Source organism: Amblyomma mixtum, chromosome 3 (assembly GCF_055824585.1).
Source record: "Amblyomma mixtum isolate Tamu chromosome 3, ASM5582458v1, whole genome shotgun sequence".
Lineage (NCBI taxonomy): Eukaryota > Metazoa > Arthropoda > Arachnida > Ixodida > Ixodidae > Amblyomma > Amblyomma mixtum.
In genome coordinates this window covers 358561266-358581779 of record NC_143014.1, presented here as the reverse complement: position 1 = coordinate 358581779, position 20514 = coordinate 358561266, and the positions used below count along the sequence as shown (strand labels likewise).

Genomic DNA, 20514 nt, shown 5'->3' with positions numbered 1-20514 from the left:
CTTACGCAGAGGAGCTGAGAACCAAGGCACGTATCCTGGTTCCTCCGAACTACGGGCGCACCATGTTCGGCGTGCTGGATGAGACCGGCACGCTCGAGTACGGACAGGTGTTCGTCCAGTACTCGAACGACATGCTGCGGTACAAGGTCAACGACCCGGCGACCATCCTCGAAGGTACCCCGTTAACCCGTGTTCGTGCTAGCAAGCATAGTGCAGCATAGTCTGGGTGCGTTTAGGCAGCAGTTTCCGTATTTTCTTCGAAAATCTCCACCATCGGAGGATCTAGTATGAATTCCTTCTGTTGAGCGATGGGAGGCCGTGCTGGTCAGGTCGAACCCGGCAATTCAAGCCTTAGCCACCGAGTGGGCCGCTCAAGTCACCGCCAGCCATGGCTTGGTGGCCATCTAGCGCGGACCGTCTGCATCTGCATTTTTGACGGAATAAATGTTTTCCAATCCAATCCATGGATGTGAACACAACTAGAAATGGTAGGGACATAAAGTGCGAGAGTACAGGCTTTAAAAGCGTATACAAACGTGCTGCGTGTTCGCGGGTGGTGGTCTCAGAGATGTTGACTGTAGTAATCGGATCGAAACGTAAACTACTGCGGCGATGCTCCCGAGTTATTACAGTCCGTATTCGTGGACGCACGCGTAAATTTCTCGTGTGCTGGAAATTATCTCGTTTCGGCCTCGTCTGCGATATCCCCATCTAATCACGGCATTCTTATTTTTAAAGCCGAAGCTAGGACTTCACTAATGCTCAGTTGACCGAGAAATGTCGCGGATATATCTTGGGACACATCCGCGGTTTGTAACCCGTGTTCGGGATCAATGCATTTATGTTGACAGCATGGGATATGCAATAAAAGAATATAAATGGCGAGGTACCTGTTCGTTGTGCGCTGCTATACTCTCGATAATCTTGCGAAACCGTCGTCTGGAGCGGAAACAGTATACTAAGAACCAGCATTTTATATGTGGTCTCGCGATGAACCGACTATTTTATTTCCTTTATATTGCACGGAGGAGCCGATAGGTTATCGCATGAGATTCACTTTCTTTTTTTTTTTCCTTTTTTCACCTAGGCCGCCGCGGTGGCTCAATGGTTATGGTGCTCGACTGATGACCGGAAAGACGCGGGTTCGATCCCGGTCGCGGCGGTTGAATTTCTATGGAGTAGAAATTCTAGAGAAGTACTTTGATTTGGGCTAGTTGGTTCATATGTTGAAAGTAGTTCGGACGGCGCGAAAACAACAAAGACAAAGGAGACACGAACACAACAGGACGGGCGCCCGTCCTGTTGTGTTCGTGTCTTCTTTGTCTTTGTTGTTTTCGCGCCGTCCGAACTACTTTCAAAATTCTAGAGGCCCGTGTACTGTGCGATGTCAGTGCACGTTAAAGAATCCCAGGAGGCAGAAATTTCCGGAGCCCTTCACTACGGCGTCTCTCATAGCCTCAGTTGCTTTGGGACGTTAAACCCCATAAACGATAACCATAGTAACTATCTTTTTTCACCTGAATTTGCATCCCCACTTGGCGTAAGTGTCACTGAGTTCTCCCATGCTCCGTGTGGTGTGCAGGCGACGTGATCGTGACCAAGAACCCGTGCATGCACCCGGGGGACATCCGCAAGCTGAAGGCGGTGAATGTGCCGCAGCTGCATCACGTGCGCGACTGCATCGTCTTCCCTCAAAAGGGAGAGCGTCCACACCCCGACGAGATGGCCGGTACTACACAACCTTCTTGGCGCGCTCCATGTTGACATTGTGCTGCGCGGGGACGGATGTAACCCTCGCTTTCAACGTTTGTGACTGAGGGCTTGCCTTAGTTCACATGCGCGTTAGGACTACGCTCTGCCAAGGCCAGAACCCCGTGGTCTTGCCTTCAGAAGACACCCGGATACCTTCGTCGACGCTTAGAACTCATAATGCTGCAGAGACCCAAAGAACGCCTACTGGCGTAATGAGGGATAAATCCCTCGCTTTCACCTTTCGTAACTGCGAATTTCTAGCATTGGGCAAAGATTCAGGAATTGTTCCAGACTCTGCGTGACTTGTGTAAGGAGGCACAGCGCTTGTCAATCGCTAAAAAGAAAGTAACCGTGCTTTGCCTGAACCTGCATACCGTGAGCGCTGTCACAGCACGAAAAAAATTCACTGCGAGGATGCATGATCTGGAGCGCAAAATATTTCGTAGTTTGGGCTTTAGGAGTTTGAGTGATTCCTCTAGTCGTAGAGGCCCATTCACCATAACTGCTTTCACACACGTCCGCAGACAACTTGTTTCTAATGGTCCCTAATGTCAACTCCACCTGCGCTCAGGTTCTGACCTGGACGGCGACGAGTACTCAGTGCTATGGTACGAGGACCTCATCTTCAAGAGCAACTGCAACCCCATGCATTACTACAGCGACCCGCCCAAGGAACGAAAGGCGCCCATTAGGGTGAGCAATATCGCTGATTACTCCTCTTAGTCTTGCTAGGTCTCAGTGTGGGTATGGGGAGGACTTGTTAATTTTGGTGGGGTATTTTAGGTGTTATTGAGCCAGTTGCACCAACTGGAGTAGTTCCTACGAAGAGATAATAAATTTTTCAGCAAATTCAGCGGTGGGATACGGCAAAACCTGGATTGTCTCTGACTGATCACAAATGAGGCTTAATGAGGCCCTAATATATTGCAAGCGTCCTTTTAGTATAAAACGAGGCAGTAATCGAATTACGATTCCGTTTTAGAATAGGCTGCATCACTGACAAACCTATCGTCTACTTTTCCGAAGTTTTACTTGCTTGTAGAAAGCATAAATAAAAGGACACCTGGCTGCTCATTTGGAACTCGCGAGAGGCAGCCCTCTTTGCTCAATTGTGACTTTACCTTGCAAGCCTGGCTTCGTTTTGGCCACGTTAGGTTGAGAGCGGTGGCTGAACCATTGGACAATATCTGTAGATAAGTGAACATAACCAAAACGATCCGAGCAGATGATCGTTCACAAAGAAAACCATCCGATACTTGCTTATAAACACGGAATACCCGCAGTACTGAACTGTGGGAAATACCTCGAGCACGTACTAACTATGGTTACCAGATGCTACGTAATATGCTCCCGTCGCTCTAAACAAACGAGTTGTTTCATAGCCACAATACTGTTTTTTTTTGTAAATGTATCATAGCCACAATAATTGCACTTTCTACCTTTTTCTGCTTTGCACCGTACATTGCATACTTCATTAAACACTCTCCTAATCTTGTAATTGTCTTTGCTTATCTCTTGATTTTGTACCAGATCCTCCCATGTCTGATGCGTTGTGTTTGTACTCTAGTTTTGTTTCCAATGCCATGTTTTTAGGACCGTGAACCCCGTCAAGCCCCGTTAGGCTTTCTGTTCATGGTCCTCAGCGTCTGTAATGTTGATTTTGGAATACAATAATGATGATGATGATCAAACTTGTCTGAGCTTCTGCGAGCTGTCAATGATGGCGCCCCGAAAGCGTGCAGCATGGCTGACCCTTTTAAGCACCCTCTTCTCTCAGAAAACAAGATTGTCTTAAGTAACGCATTGCCGCGGCTGTGCTGTGAAGTTGAGTGCGAGGAGACGGCTGCTAAAAGTCGGCAATTCCCTCCCGCTCCAGAGTAGGGTCACCAACGCTGGTCTAGAAGCGAACCGCTCGCGCTAGTTCCCTCAAGAGTGCCACCAAAGGTTTCGCACACGTGTAAAGACCCTGATCTCTAGTTTTTTTGACGGATGTAAAGGGACGGTGTGAAAAATTCTGTTTATCGTCCGTCTGACGAGAGGACTTCCCTTCTTATACGGCGACGACAGGTCCAGGACATGGTGGACTTCTGCCAGTACATCAAGGGCGACAAGATCGGCCTCATCGCCAACGCGCACCTCGTCTGGGCCGATATGCTGGACGGTGGCATCAACTCGCGCCACTGCCGTGACTTGGCGCGTAAGTGCGCCGTCAACCTGGACTTCGCCAAGTGTGGCGACCTGAAGGGCTTCCAGAACTCCGAGAAGCCACCCATGTACCCGGACTTCATGGAGATGCTCGACACAAAGAACACCTACTGCTCGCGCAAGGTGCTCGGGCAGCTCTACCGGAACTGCAAAAAGGTATGCTCCCGCGCTTGCCGAGTTGTGGTTCAGACGGCTGCCCTTACTCTGATGACTAAGCCTACAGAAATAGTTGAACCGCGTTATAACGACGCTGATTTGACCCGGCAATCACTTCCTTATAACCTGTCTTGACAACTTCCAAGGGGAATCATCGCTTTTCGTGATATCCATTATTTTGTTATAAACCGTTTCGCTATAACGAGGTTCGACTATATGCAGGATATGATGTGTGAGACGATAGTGCTGTTCATAACGCACATGTCTCGCCCGCAACTCGTGTTTGCTCCGGGTCTGTGTTGTTTGGCGCTGTCTTTACTACCCTAATTGCGCACTCACGTTTTAGATCTCGCGAACGGCCACCTCTGCGGCTTTTCCAAGATGCTTAGGTTCCATACGTGGAAATGAGCGACAGAACTGCTGAAAGAGCCGCTGTTTCCTTCAAGGTTGGCATCTACAAGATCCCTGTTTGAAAACGCTCGAGCAGCATTGCGGCAACCGCTATAGTTCAGGGCCATCTGAGCTCTTGCACGAACTTGTCGGTTGAATTCGATGCCAGTTTATTGCATAGTTATAACTTATAAGTCCCGTGAAGCTTCTGACGTGAAGATCATATGCCAGCGTGGCTTATCACATGTTGATCATCGCATAAACAAGTACGTCTTAAGCGTAATTGGTTCGAGTCGTACTTCTTACGTGATAATTAGCAATATATCTATGAAGGTCTGAACTGAATAGGTTGCGGCATGAAATTTTTATGAACCACGTAGCACATACCATGCCCGAGATTGTACTCCATGGCTGCTTCTGGCGATGTACCATCTTGTTCATTTGCATGGGCGAATAGAACCATAGCGTTAGTCTGAAATCAAGAAGCTCAAAAAGCTCTGCTTCACCCCTCCGTGGAACTGCGGCAGCCTGTTTGGGGTTTTCGTTCTGGGAATCCCTGTCAAACTGCCAACTATCAGCATGGGTCTAAAGAGGTCTTATACGACATGTCAATTTTGCTGGATAGGACAGTTTGGACTTCTTTAACCTGCCCTCACTTGCTCTCTACCGACTACCTTTGAATATCAGCACGGGGAAAATTTGATTTGTCGAGTCTGGCAGTAGCTCTGAAGACACAGGAACAATTTTAATGTACTATCGGTGACAAAAGTTGCTGAACCCTCCTTCACGCCGGCCTCGACACCAGGAGTGCATCATCATGTGGCATGGTTCTTCAGAACTTGGAATGGAGGCATGTGGCATGTGGAGAGACATGGGAGAGGCCTTTGCCCTGCAGTGGGTGTAGTCATGCTGATGATGATGCGTTCACGGATGCTGTCTGCATTGTTTATTTATGATGTGCTGAATGCGCGCATCACCCTTTTGTGTCGTCCTTGTGTGGTTCCGGTGAACAGGTTGAACTGAGCACCGAGTGCCTTGAAGTGGTGGAAGACATCCTTCCGGACCCTCGACTGCTGCTTGAGGGACGAGAACAGTTCCTGCTAGAAGCCACGTCCGCCTATAAACGGTACGCACTGTATCTCAACACTACAGTATACAAAGTGTGCTGCAGCAAAGGAGCCTCAAGATATTAGCGTTTTATCATAATTATGCCGGTGTTCTCTTGCTACTGTAGGACAAAAAGAAGTTGCTGTGTTTTAGCGTAGTTAAACCGAGTAGACGTGCGCTAGCATGTGTTTATTCTCGGTCTCTTCTTTCTGGCATCTGCATGTGCGCGTTTCTCGCTATTCATCTTCGCGCCCTCTTTCCACTCTGGGGCAGCTTGCGTCACGCTCCTCCGAACTAACCCGAGCTTAGCCGAATCACACCGAACTACATACAAGATTTTGAAGCGAAAAGCTTCACTAGGCTAGTCAACACCGGGTCTGGCGAATGCTCCGTGATCAGAATTAGCCACAGCTGCGCGTGCGCAGAACCGAGTGACGTCACAGAAGAGGCGCGGGTGGTCGGAGCGGCCGCTGCCGCAACCGCCGCTGCGACTGCGCCGCCTGACCTTTCGGCGCAGCCAGACAAGCGCGGGCTCGGGCTCTTGAGAGACAACACGGCTCCCGACCCGGAGTATATTATGTAGACGTAGCAGGGCCATCGCCCACGGGAGTTTACACGGCCGCTGTCGTTCACCAGGAAATGCACGTTGGTGGACTCTCTTTTCGAGCCCCGAATTCAATGCGAGCCGAGGAAGTAGCGATAGCGCTTGCTGCCGCTCACGCCAATTCGAGAATCATCATTACGGACTCCCGAAAAGCATGTGATCATTACTTGGCAGGGGAGATCTCCCCCTTAGCTGCTTGCATTCTAAGACGGACTGCCACTGATCCAACACCGAAAAGAATCATTTGGGCTCTTGGCCATCAGGGCTTACGAGGTAATGAGGCCGCTGACGCGGCTGCCCGAGAGCTTATTCACCGGGCTCCTCATCCCAGCTCTTCTGGCTCGGAGATTAACCAGCCGCTGCTGCGATTCAGGGAAATAACGCATTACAGCGACAACCACCGCCTTTTCCCGGCCCCTGCAAAGGGGCTGAGTAAGATGGTGGAGCGAACGTTCAGGCGCCTGCAGACAGGTACTCTACTCTGTCCTGCAATCTTAAAACATTACGATCCTAACACGGATGGGCGATGCCCGCACTGTGGGGAGACCTGTGATATATTCGACATGGTGTGGGCATGTACTCAAAATCCCCACCTCCCCCTTCCCCTTCCAGAAAGGCATGGGAGACTGCCCTCCTCAACTGCTCTTCGCTTGAGTCCCAAAGGGCTCTGGTGAAACGGGCGAGAGACGGGGCATTGTCATGCGGTGTCCCGGACTAGGGACGCCGACCATGTAGCGGGGCCGCTCAATGGCTCCCAAAATCTATTTCAGCAATTAAAAGTTTTCACCACCACCACCACCGCGCGCTGCTGCGCATATGCGCCGCCTCCTCACCGCCGCTACTACTGCGCGGTCGCCTCCTCGCCACCGTTTGACCTTTCGTTGCAGCCTCGTGTTTACCACAGTTGCTACGCATGCGGAAGGAGGGCTATATAACGCACTTGCCTACACCGCTATTGTGGTGCTCCCAGTGCATTGTGCGCGAACTGCGACAGCCATGACGTCAAGCAAAGCATAACTGCAGCTTTTCGCTTGTATGTCCAGGCTTAACCAGAGCTAAGCCACTGCCAATTTTCTTTTTAATGTTCAGCACCACGATGCTCGTGGTGGAAGCCGTTCAAAATAGAAGCGTTTGTCCAGATTTCTTGGGCTTGCTTGCGTCATAACCCATCCTTTTCCGTTGCTACATCTCGTGCATGGTTATCTGACAGTACCTCCTTTTTCGTTGCATCACCTGCACAGTTCAATAACACTACTTTCTCTTCCTTTTCCGTTGCCTGCATCACCTGCATGATTCAGTGACAGTACCTCCTCCCTTTCCGTTGCTTGCATCACCTGCACAGCTCAGTGACAGTACCTTATCATTTTCCTTTGTGCCAGGTACGCGATGAAGATCCGGGCGCTGCTCAAGTCGTACCACATCGAAAGCGAGAGCGAGGCCCTCTCCGGTGTTCTGTCCAAGCTCAGCAAGTACGTGAAGGAGAAGAACGACCCTACGGACATGGCCATGGTGCTCGAGAACCAGGTCGAGCACGTGGTGCGCCGAACGCGCGAGGAGTTCTCACAGCAGCTGGACCCGGCTCGCGAGAACCTTAAGGCCTCCGCCTGGTACCAGGTGAGACATCGTACGCTTTCTTTTCTGCGTGCATCGCTTTCGATCTGGTATTCTGCTGAGCTGTGGTCAGTGCATATTGAGGGAAGCTGGGTGAGCGAACAAACGAGCTGGAAACAGATATGGCACACGAACGCAACGCTAAAGGCTGTCACCTTATTCTGTTGTTAACAGTGTTGTATATGTGTCACTTCCTTTGTCTTTCGCTGCCTTATTTAGCTGCATGTAGAACTTGAAGGGAAGACGGAGTGATGAATGGTGGCCGCGTGCCTTGGAGGACTGACACCAGCTCCGCGGAGCGTTGACCGCTAGGTCTGAGACCATGCTGCACGATGTGTTTGCGGCGGCTGACGATAACGGGAAGTAAGGGTACCCTGCAGCCGCTTTCATCATGAGCGGCGCTGATGTCAGTTGAAGCGACGTGCTCTAGCATTCGTGTTTTAAGCTTGCAGAGGGTGTCACAGTGCAAGATGGGAGGCTTTTAGGTTGACCATTTCTTACTGCGAGCCTCACCCTTTCCCCTTCTCGGTAATGGAACTGCCTGCCTGCCTGGCTGCGTTTATAGCGGAAGCCTGACAGATTGTGCTGTTCAAGGGGGGCTGTCGATTGTCGTGGTGTACCTTCTAAGCAGAGCCCAATACACATACTTGAAAAGCCGGGCTGAATAGCTACACTAATACATTCTGAAGGTAGCATGACGGCGACCAAGAAGGCAGATAGTTAGGACTTCATATCAGCGACTGCATGCAGTCTTCCATCGACGTTACGCAAGCTGCCCTCGAATAGCTTCTGAAAGGTGAGTAATGCTTGTGGAGGGAATCTGAAGCGTCTGAACGACCGACTATCTTAGTGGCCGTCCTAATTCTATGCCAGATTCCGCCAGTTCACAGACGCATTCGACGACAACTAATTTCAAAAGTTAGGTGTGGTAGTAAGGAACAGATGATTACTACGGTCGTGGCGGAAGCAAGGTGGGTAATAGCGAGCTGAAGTAATATGCCCGTGAACCTTCCTCCGGGTATCCGACATAAAGCTTTAGACGAAGAATGAGAAGAGATAGTTCGAGCTTGTGGAATTATTTGTACTTGGTGCTCAGTAATGCATCTTGGTTATACCTTCAGCGAAATGAAAGCCTTTTTTTAAATAAAAACTACTACAGGGCTCATTGCTCCCGCGTTTTTCAGCGTCTTCTGAAGAGATTTCACGGTGACTTACGTTGTGAGAAAGACCGATGATCTAGCTTTAGCGTTTTTCGTTCGATGGCAGCCCTAGACTAGCTTTACACCTTACGGCGACTACGTTAAGGCTAACGCCTTGTGCAGGGTAATTCGCTAAAGTATCATGTGGGGTCGGGACGCAGGTGACGTACGAGCTCCAGTCCTCGGAAGGTGGCATCCAGAGCTTCCCCTGGGTGGTGTCCGATGTGCTTATGCGCATCGTGCTCAACACGTCCTCCTGCGTCCCCGGGCCGGCATCGCGCAACAGCTTCAGCCAGCGACTCGGTGCGCTGGGCAGGCCGCACCCTGGTGGCGGCGACCAGAACGACACGCAGCACGGCGACTCGGAGGTGCTGACCAACCTGCTCAGGCTTATGTACGACTGGATCGACTCCAGCCGCGAGTTCCTCTTCGTCAAGGACCCGCAGGAACTCGGTCTCTACAAGAACATCATGCGCGAGGCATGCGTCAAGGTGCGTGGGGTCAGCAAGAGAGCTGCGTGGGGCGGAGATCATGCGCGAAAGTAACTGTACAAGTTAGAGGGCTGGGCACCTTTGCGTACTTTGTGCATGGGGATCTTTTATGCATCGCCGATAACTGTCTTGAGTCCTTCGCCATCCAACATTTGTAGGAAGCGGGATGGAAGCAGCATTGTGGATGGCCTGCTCAACAAAACTAAGTCCGTCTTTCGTACAGAAACACTATGTGCAGCTACATGCGGCACCTTTGAAACGAAGCGCCATGCACTGCTGAACGGGAAGATTTCAAAGCGCCGGCGTTTTGTCTCGTATTTGACCTTGCGTGAAGTCTACAAGAATGAGGGTGATAGTCACTCGACATAAGCACCAGTTTGTGCTGATTGTGCTCTATGAATATAAAGTTTCAGCACAGCGCAAAGGTACGAACGCACGCACCGGATAAGGCTTGACCAATGGTAAAGACCGTGCACCTGCCTGCCTACCTCCAGCAGTCAACCGGCTGGTACGGATATGGCTACGCTATTACGTCTCCGCTATTCTGCTATCAGAACTTATCAGAACTTAATAATAACGAGCAGCTGTACTTCCCTGACGGTTCCTCCTGCCTTATGTTCGGTTTCTTTTCAAGCAATCGGGAAATGCGCAAGATCGGGCGCTTCACCTAGTTTGAGGTTTATGTTGTGAAAGTTTCCAGAGCTTAAGAAGGTAAAGGGGGTATTTATAAGCGCTTTCAAGACCTTTTACACGCTCCTGGTGTAAAGAAGTGAGAACGATGTCATGTGGCAGCAGATTAATCTAATTTCACCGCACTGTAAAAAAAATGCATCCATAGGTAAATGTACTTAGAGTGTGTGTCATTCTCAGTGTGCGAGGGCCTATAGCGGGAGTTCGCTGTTCATTTCCCATCGTAGGTGTCCCGCTCCCTCTCGAGGGACGTGCCACCGCACAAGCTGGTGGTCCTGTGCCTGCGCTTCGCGTGCGCATGGTGCCTCAAGATCTTCCAGGGCGGAAGCAACGGAGAACTCATCTCCCTGGAGTGCCGACGCCGCTACCGGCTGGGACACCTGGCCCTCATCACGCTCAACCGGCTTTCCATGTCCGGCAACCTGGCCTATCTGCGCGGGGCATCGGAGGTGTGCCCCTCCACAGAGCTAGTTAGGTATTTCACACACTTTTCGGTGCGTTAACGAACTGCTTCAGGAATAGCAGCTGACAGGTTGTGTTACTGCCATGTTTTAAGTGGGTACATAATCGGCATGCTTGGAGAAATACTCTAAAATCAGCGTACTCCTCTCAGTCTTGATTTACTGAGGAAGTAATTAAAAACAGCCAGTGCATGTTTCGGAAATCCAAGGCGACTTCACAGCTTTTGAAAAGCACCGCTACGCGCAGTGCCTTGGTAACTATTCATCACAGTGCACGAAATACCCTGAATTGACTTCCGCTGTCCTATTGGCTGTCCTCCCCAGGATTTACATCGACCGGGAAGACGAAGAATTCTTCCTAATCCTGCGTCGCTACGAAGACGTCTTCACGGAGACCATGATGGATTGGTCCGGCGTACAGGACATCCAGTGCGACCTCAAGACGGACCGCATGGACGAGTGGTTTCTCCAGCTCATGGTCACCGGGAGCCGCTGGGCTCTGGAGCGCCTCAAGGAGATCGTCGTCTACCCGTCTTTCCGCGAGGTGCTGTCGCTCGTGTTCAAGCGGGAGCTTTCACAGACAGACCTGGAATAAAGCCGTCGCCAGGACAGGACAGGGATGATACATACATACATACATACATACATACATACATATTTATTTTGTCATATTTACACATGGAAGTATGTGTGCCCGCGGAAGCGCAAGACTGGGCGCTTGTAGGCGGGCCACGGCAACCAAACAAAGTGCAGACTCAGTACAGACAAAATTACATGGTTCGCAATATAAAAAAAGAAACAAAAACATATATTGATAGCAAGAACAATCACACTTGTACACACTGAAAAAGTAGGTTAAATACATAGAATACGAGAATGCAACAACAACAACAAAATAAAAAAGCAACCGTGGTTCATAACAGATATCAACAAGACCTTCAGAGTGTTTCGAGCCATTATGTCAGTCTACCGTTTTTAAGGTTCTAGACGTAACTAGCCAGGATTTTACTTGTGATTTGACCTCTTTGATCGTCTGCAATGATAGTATTTTTGTTGGAAGCTGGTTAAAAAGGAAGGGGATGTAGAACATTCGGCACCTTTTTCCATAGTGTGTATATATCTTGGGAAATTTAAACGGCTCTAGTTTTCTTAGTATTTTAGGTTTGTTCAAAGGAAGCTTAAAGTATTAGAGAAGTAGTTTCTACTAATTACTACATGTGTAAATCTTGAATGAAGTACACATCAGCTGCAATCATTCTTTCAGCACTATCTAAGGTCTCCTTAGACGTGCCATACAAAATGTTTGCGGAAATTCTGTGTAGTAATCTATCGATTTGGTTCCTTCTAGACAACGCACATGAGCCATAAACAGTGACACCATACCTTAATAGAGACTCTCCTATAGCCTTAAACACAAGCTGACGCAACCTAACACAACTATTGAATTTCATTCTGTAAAGGTACATGGAAGTTACACGGAGACGTTTGATGAGATGCTCAACATGAGAAGACCAAGACATGTTGGCGTCGAGATGAATACCTAGATATTTGACTCTTTCAGACAAGGGCAGTGAAACACATTGACATCCAGGGCAGAAAGTAACGTGCACAATAACAGATTCCTTTAATATGACCTTTTTGTGCGGATTTCTAAAACAAACCAGAGCCATTTTCTGCTTGTTAATGTAAATCTGGTTACCTGAAAACCAATCACACACTTCTTTAACATCCGTTTGTAGCAGCTCTGCAGCCCTGTTGCACGACTCATTCGTAACAAGGAGCGCTGTGTCATCAGCGTACTGGTAAAGTACCGAATTCAGTCTAAGATATGCCAAGTCATTTACATAAATATTGAAAAGGAAAGGTCCTAAAACGGAGCCTTGTGGCACGCCATATAGAAGAGGTTTGAAGTCGCTGAAATTTTCTTGATTTGAAAGGTAGTTAGAGAAAAACATTAGGTAAGGTCCGCGAAATCCAATGTTTTCTAATTTCTGCAACAGAATGTCGTGGTCCACTGTGTCGAAAGCTTTGGTTAAGTCTAAAAACAATCCAATGACAATCTCATTTTTATCTATATGCATGTTAATTTTGTCACAACAATCTTCTAGAAGATCTACAGTGCTAGTCTCGCGCCTGAAACCATACTGTGTGCCATTTAGGATATCAAATCGGTCACAAAATGACAACATGCTCTGATATACGATTTTCTCCATTAAAATAGTAATGCTACGCAATATAGCGATTGGTCGGTAGTTTCTCTTATCAGTTTTTTTGCCCGACTTATAGATGGGCCGTATAACGGATATTTTCATACCTTGGGGTATTTCCCCTGTTGAGAAGCAACCGTTAAGAATATGCAGGAGCACAATTTTTAGTTTGCTGTAATTATTTCTTAGATCTCGTAGTCTGATCTTATCGTATCCGGGAGGTTTGCTCAGTGGGAGGACCTGAAGAATATTCCATAACTCAGTGTCATCAACCGTCGGTAAGTACGCAGAGTTTGGTACGTTTGGACCTTAGTATGGAGCCGGAGGCACTTGCGGTTGCGCTTTAAATTCCTTCACAGATGTAGCACACTGTTCGCTGAACGAGTGCGCCGTAGATTTATTACTTTCACTGCCAAAGGTACGGGTTAATTCAGTATCTAGATTTTCGTTCTTAGTTTTACCCATTATGTCATAAAGAAGTCCCCACGTTTTTATGCGAAGCATATTACAATAGGTAACCCAAGCCCTTCGTGACGGTTACACGCCGTGCACACCACGTGACACAATGAAGTCACGACAAATGAGAGACGGGGCTCCAACTCGTGCCGTCGCTGCGGTTGCACGCCGTGCAGACCACGTGGTATGGTGACGTCACACCACGTGACACAATGACGTCACGACAGATGAGAGACGGGGCTCCAACTTGCGCCGTCGCTGCGGTTGCACGCCGTGCAGACCACGTGGTATGGTGACGTCACACCACGTGACACAATGACGTCACAACAGATGAGAGACGGGGCTCCAACTTGTGCCGTCGCTGCGGTTGCACGCCGTGCAGACCACGTGGTATGGTGACGTCACGCCACGTGACACAATGACGTCACGACAGATGAGAGATGGGGCTCCAACTTGTGCCGTCGCTGCGGTTGCACGCCGTGTGAATCACGTGGTATGGTGACGTCACACTTCCGCGCATTTCGAACGCGCGTTCACACTCGGTGTAGGTGAAACGCTCGCTCCACCGGGCAGGCGGACGCGGCTTCCGTGGCAATCCAGGCGCTCACCCAACGCGCGTCTCGGGGTTAGTCGGAGTTCCGCTGTAGCCATGCCGTTGTCTTCCCCCACGACGAAGGCTTCTAGTGGTTGTATTAAAATGACCAAGTATTCAACCAAGGAAAGCCATGTATTACCAAGCCTAGCCATCAATATGCTTCGCATCTGACTAGGCTTAACCTTAGCTAAGCCTCAGCCATTTTTTTCATATTACCGCGGCATTCTACAAACTCAGCAGAGTAAAACCGCCGCTTTCCTAATCTTAACTTTGATGTAAGTTTATTCCGAACGGTACGATACAACTTCTGTAACTCAGAGTCGGAGGGACTACTCTTACAAAGTTGCCAAAGCTTGCTTTTTTCAAACGATGACGCCAACATGTCATTTGTTATCCACTTCTTTTCAGCGTTTCTTAGTTTTTGCTTCACCTCTCTCATAGAACAAGAGTAAATTTCGTTGAATTTCTTAACAAGTAAATCATATGCGTCGGTGTGATTATGTATTGTTAAGCTTTCCCAGTCAAAGTTTTGGATCAGGCCATTTACACGTCGGTCGTCTAGAATGGTTATTGTACGTAAAGTTGACATTGGTGTTGCAGGTTTGCTGTTGACCAAACAAAGAGCCTGAAAATAATGATCTGCCACTTTTTCTCGTATCACTGCAGCCACTAAGTCTAACGTTGGGCATCTTACAGCAATGTGATCAATACAAGACTGAGTAAGCCGGGCACCAGCAAATTCCTCGCGAGTATAACTACGAATAGTATTGTCTATGCCATAACCAGCTAATAAATCGAGATAATCCTCAACACCACTTTTCTTTGGCTGCAAAATGTTAATGTTAAGGTCTCCCGCTAATATAACATTACTCTGAGAATGCGTGCACAAGAAGCAGGAAAGTTCAGAAAGAAATAATCGCAGGTCAGAGTTAGGCGGACGGTAGACAGTAATAACCACAAAAGACTCATCATGATTACTAATAGTAAGCGCAAGAACCTCTGCAGCCATAAAAGTCCAAGTTAATTCCTCAACAAACCATGCATCTCTAACAAACACTAAGACCCCGCCACCTCTACCTGAGGAACGACAGAGCGAGAATGACTGAAAACCCTGCAATATAATTATACCCGAGAGCATCTGGCTTATGTACATTTATTTCAGTTAACTGTGGGGCTTGGCTTGGATAAGCCAAGCCCCACAGCCCTTCCCTAAAGCAGCAGTGCTAGTCTTTTACCAAGACGAGTGCACACATCTGCGGCGATATTTTTGCGCTATAAAGAACTTGTATATATTTTTACTATTGTTTCTATAGATTATCTCTAGACACGCTAGCTCAATCCGATTTTTCTGGGTGTATTTTTTCATTTGTTTAGTCATTTGTAGTCGTATTGCGTATTTATGCCTTCATTAGGAAACGAGGTGTGCACACCTTGTGAACTCTGGACGTTCATTTTTTAAGCGATGCGATGCTCTGACTTTATTAGACAAGTGCGGCATCAGAAATTAACGCACCACATTGCAAAGTGGTTGCGGTAAGCTGGCGGGTTGGAGTGGCCCAGGACTCAACGGCCACAGTCTTGTAAGCCTCGAAACTGCTCTACCCAAGCAACGCCTTAGTTTTTACCCGATAAATAATTTCAACCACTTCCATGCTTCTTTGTGGACAGATGATTGAAATGAACCCACCCACTTAGGCTGTGGGCGAGTTTTAGACCGCTAGCTCAACTCTTGGAGCACGGATTGAGTTGCGCCTGGTAAACAATATGAACCCAGGATCCTGTGTCCGATTTGCGATGTTTCCATTGCCTGCTTGAAACCATTTACTTTTCTCGACAGGCGTACACGTACGTAGCGCAGAAACGTCCTGGGGTGCTCAGTTTATCACTTCGCGTCTTTCTACGTCTAGGAGGAGCCATCGCTCGATAGATACACGCGCACTACAGGAAGAGGAATCCCCCTCCTACTTGCGCGTGCGTTGAACTAGGACGTCCCTAGTCGTCCTGTCTCCCAGTCACCCTTTATACTTTTCCTCCCCCACGTCCTCCTCCGAAGAGGAGTCTTATCTCTCGCATGTGTGGCGGGAAATACTGAGGCACCCTGACAAAAAATTGTCGTTGTTAAAGTTGAGCCTACTGGTCGTGGCCCAAGCTTAGACATAGCGTTATGCTTTACCCAGCTGCTGGCAAACTGAGGCTGTGAAGGTGACATCATTGTACCCATAGTACGTTTGTTCATCCATGTAAGAGACCCTTTACAGTGTTCGCGGTCGTACACACACGAAAACTGGTCCATTTGGATCAACTTCTATGCTGCTTGGAAGAGTGATATATAAATGTGGCAGAGCGCCACGAGGATAAAACCTTCCCCTCCTACGCATGTTTCGCTTTCCAGCTTAGTCTCTACGGCTTTGTGAAAGCGCCAGAGCTCGTTGATGATCCGCTGACAGTAAACTGGAAATAGGGGGCGCTAATTACCATTTTATATTAGGATGCCTACTCTACATTACGAGTATTACACGAATCCAGTTTTTCGATGCTTGCTCCTACGCGCGTGATGGTGTATATTACGAACGCGTGACGAAGGAATTCAATAAATCTCTGCACCTCCAGTTGCAGGAATGTCTCATTCATCGCTGGATTTAATAGAATTGTAAAACTTTATTTAGGTGTTGGCCTAGACGGCAGCCAGAAGTCCTTGGACCCTATAGCTGCGGCTTCGGCAATTCGGACGGTCTTCAGTTGAATCTCGGATCGGAGCTGAGGAGTTAGGTCTCCCATTGGTCTTAAGACTTCATGCTTCTTCTCTAAGACGGAGCCTGAGGTCATTCCCAGAGAATGTGACTGAGATGAGCTCCTGCTTTACATAGCCTACACTGGCTAGAGTACTCACCCGCCGCGGTGGCTCAGTGGTTACGGCGTTCGGCTGCTGGCCCGAATGACGCGGGTTCGATCCTGGCTGCTGCGGTTGAATTTCGATGGAGGCGTAATTCTAGAGGCCCGTGTACTGTGCGATGTCAGTGCACATTAAAGAACCCCAGGGGGTCGAAATTTCCGGAGCCCTTCACTACGGCGTTCCTCATTGCCTGAGTCGCTTTGGGACGTTAAACCCCCGTAAACCAAATCATCCCGAGTAGTAGAGGCTACACAACACCGGGTTCGGAAATGCGTTTGCAAGCGACGCCAAGTGGTGACCTGGCTCTTGTTTATAGATTTATCGGCTGGAGGGTATTTGACCCGCCCTTGTCCACAGTGTTGTGTGATCGCTCTGTAAGACACTAAGCGGTCGCCCCCAGTGAAGCCCTCGGTGAGCCCACCAGCTCGGAGTCCTCCAGCTAATTCGTGGTTAAATTTGTCTGCTATTCCTGCTGGCCTGCGGGATTCTCTTCGCCTCGGGAGAAATTCTCCCTCTGGCGAAGTTCTTCACCGCAACCTGAGAGCTGCCAACTATAATTTCCGCTGCGTTCCTTGTGACGGATGCGTTGCATGTTTCATGGGTAGTGGTGGGATTATGAGTCTAGAGAAAAATATTGGGAGCTCCACCTTGGTATCCACACTGAGAAGATATCCCAAAAGAAAACAAAGCTTCTTACGAGGCGCACCCCTGAAAGCCGGAATTGTGCAAAGCTCTCGAGTAAAAACAGCGCCGTGTCAAGACTTCTGATCAGTAAAACAAGCACACGTATTTTCTCGTAAACGACTCTCTGCACTCGCTTCAATGCAGTGTTTTCAAATAGATTGCCCCATGTCACCTTATTTCTTGGAGAGGCCATCACCGTGCACTTAACTAAGCCTCCTGGAAGGAGCAGTTATCTTCGAAACCTCATCCCATTTTTCTCATCTTATCTCGATCACTTCAGTCTTCACTTTTGTTCATTTTTGGTAGGAATTTAGAGGATACGTTCGTCGTCTTGTTGCTAGCTTGTTGCAACAGAATGCTGAAACCGAGTGAAATATATATCGAAGCCAAATCTGGGGATGCGGAAGGTTACAGCAACAGCCATCCTGCTGCTACAAGTGAGAGTAACTGACAAGTCCTACGGAAGAAAGCCTCAGAGCGCAGAACGGAAACGCGGATTACGAATTAGGCACGAAAGCTGCTCAAAAAGGACAACGCACTCCGCTGTTTTGCTCGCTGTAGGGTTGCTGTTGTCATCTGGACAACGAACCCCTGGTATACCTTACGTTCTCAAAGCGTCAGCCAGCACGGAACTATACCTTTTTACAGTTTCGGTAGAGCTGCCGAGCGGCTTGCGCTGGCAGTGCATGTTTTGTGTGTGTATCCTGCATGAAGTCCGGGTACATGGGGGGCTCCTCACCCTTCTCTAAGCAGCTGAGGTCGTCGCACTTGGCGAAGTCAACCTTGACGGCACAGTTGCGTGCCAGGCCTTGGCCGCAGCGTGAGTTGGTGCCGCCGTTCGGGATGTTGGCCCAGTATAGGTACGCGTTGACGACCATCAGGACGACGATGTCTCCTTTGGTGCACTGGTAAAAGATTTATAGGTTTGGTTTATGGGGTTTTAACGTCCCAAAGCAACTCAGGCTATGAGGAACGCCGTAGTGAAGGGCTCCTGTAATTCCGACCACCTGGGGTTCTTTAACGCGCACTGACATCGCACTGTACACAGGCCTCTAGAATTTCGCCAGCATCGAAATTCGACCGCCGGTCGGGTTCGAACTCGCGTCTTTCGGGTCAGCAGCCGAGTGCCATAACCACTGAGCCACTGCGGCGGCACTAGACCATACCTAAAACCTGCCGGCTCCGGTTAGGCCACTTGTCAGCTGGGCGCTGAATACAGTTTGTACAACGTCCATTTATTTGCGTCCAAAAAAAAAAAACGAGGTGTAAGTAAAGGTCTTGACACTTCTGGAATTGTTGCTGTGGCTTAGCGAGTCTTAAAGGAACGAGTCTTAAACTTCATCTTTGTGGCTGAATGATTAGCGAATGATACCTGCGCACTTCTGCCCTCAATAAGCAGCCATGCAGTTCGCGCTGTCAGTGCGACTAATACTAGGCTTGATATTATCATGAAGGCTCCACTGCGTCCCTGATATGAGCCGTATTCTAGGAATATGAATGAAAGTAGATTTAATCATAATAGCACCGTTGCTCTTCAAGTCGCGCGAATACGTTACTGAAAACAAGTGTTTCAAACGCAACACTTATGTTCGATTATGAGATGAAACATGTCGCCGAGAAAACCAAAGCAAGCAAAGTCCCATTCTGAGTTCAGCCTAAAAACGACGCAAACTTCCACCGTCCACATTTTGTGCGGTACGGATAGTTACTGGATTAAAAATTCTCTATGGCTTAGCTTGGTTAAGCCAGGTAATCGCGAAAGCAATATCCGTACCTATGCCATGGTACAGCTGGTAGTGTAGCTGGTGGTGGTGCTTGTGGTTAGACTTGTGGTGATGCATCGGTTATACAATCCAATCCACTCCTATCCAATCCAATGTAATCTGCTGTAATCTAATGTAATCTAATCCAATCCAATCTAATCCAATCTCATCCATCAGGTGCGACAATGTCAAAGCTACAGCTCATGTTTGCGCTGCCTGCAGTGGAGATAAAGAATAGTTTGTTTCTTGCGCTGAGCGAAAGATAATAATTACTTCATCTGCACATTTAATACATCAAACAATTGTCATCAGTTCGATAAAATTTATTTTTGTGAGCACCAGAATCTAAATCTGTAAATTTGTATTTTTTGTCGTTTTTCTTCATGATGCGTTTTCAATGCCAGACAAACCCGCCGCCGTACTCTTCGAGCTCGCCTTAAGTTTAGAGAAAATGCAGTCGTGCTCAGCGGTCTGGACCAGCCTCTATGCGATCACTTCTCCAGAACTAGTTTTTTTTTTCAAAATTTCGTACTTCGAAGACTCCCCAGCACGCTAAGCAAGTAATTATAAATGTGTACTCTTGTAATAAAATCCGTTACTCGCAGAAATCTGTGCGGGATATCCTGACATTCTCCCCAGCACAGTGACAAAGTCTCACTGACCTTACTGCAGAAAACTCAATCCGGTGCGATCGTTTGTTGCTCTTAATCTGCTGCTGTGTTGCTGACACAGTATAGTGGATAACATGCCCGCATACTTCTGAGGGGTACAGGAAAAAGGAATGTCCTCGGCAACTGCGAAAATGAAAGTTACAGACAGCCTGAATCATGCATAATAGGCCCGTGCACCATTGTTTGGTTTGGATAGAGTGGTTTTGAACCTGTTCTGAACAAAAAGCTGATAAAATAAAGTGATACTGAACCACCAAATGCTATTTAAACTAATGCAAAGTAGCGCAGTTCAAAAAAAAGTGTCACGAGTGGGAATCAAACGTACACCCCCAAGTTTCCAGTTTCTGAGTTACCACTTAGACCCCTTGCTCATGAACTCAGCGTGTAGAAACATGCCTCCCTGCTGCGGACTACTTGTGTAGCTTCCACAATGTTGCAACTGATGTATGAAATGGAGTTCTCTTGCATCTGGAGAGGACTCAGGTCATTTCATACACTGCTGAGGATTCTGGGATTCGTAAAAAGTTTAGCCCATAAGAGATGTGTCAATAATTTGGCAAACACGCATGATGTCTCTCT

At 48.3% G+C, this 20514-nt stretch overlaps 1 protein-coding gene across 1 annotated transcript; it reads left to right on the top strand.

Moving 5' to 3' along the window:
* Positions 1-21: 21 nt before the first annotated feature.
* LOC149356466 (uncharacterized) lies at positions 22-11261 on the top strand. Its single transcript, XM_089576352.1, has 9 exons — positions 22-174; positions 1583-1729; positions 2324-2445; positions 3820-4113; positions 5517-5629; positions 7594-7828; positions 9186-9515; positions 10433-10680; positions 10991-11261. The coding sequence occupies exons 1-9, from the start codon at positions 63-65 to the stop codon at positions 11259-11261; spliced, it is 1872 nt and encodes a 623-aa protein (XP_089432478.1). The 5' UTR covers positions 22-62.
* The last annotated feature ends 9253 nt before the right edge of the window (positions 11262-20514 follow it).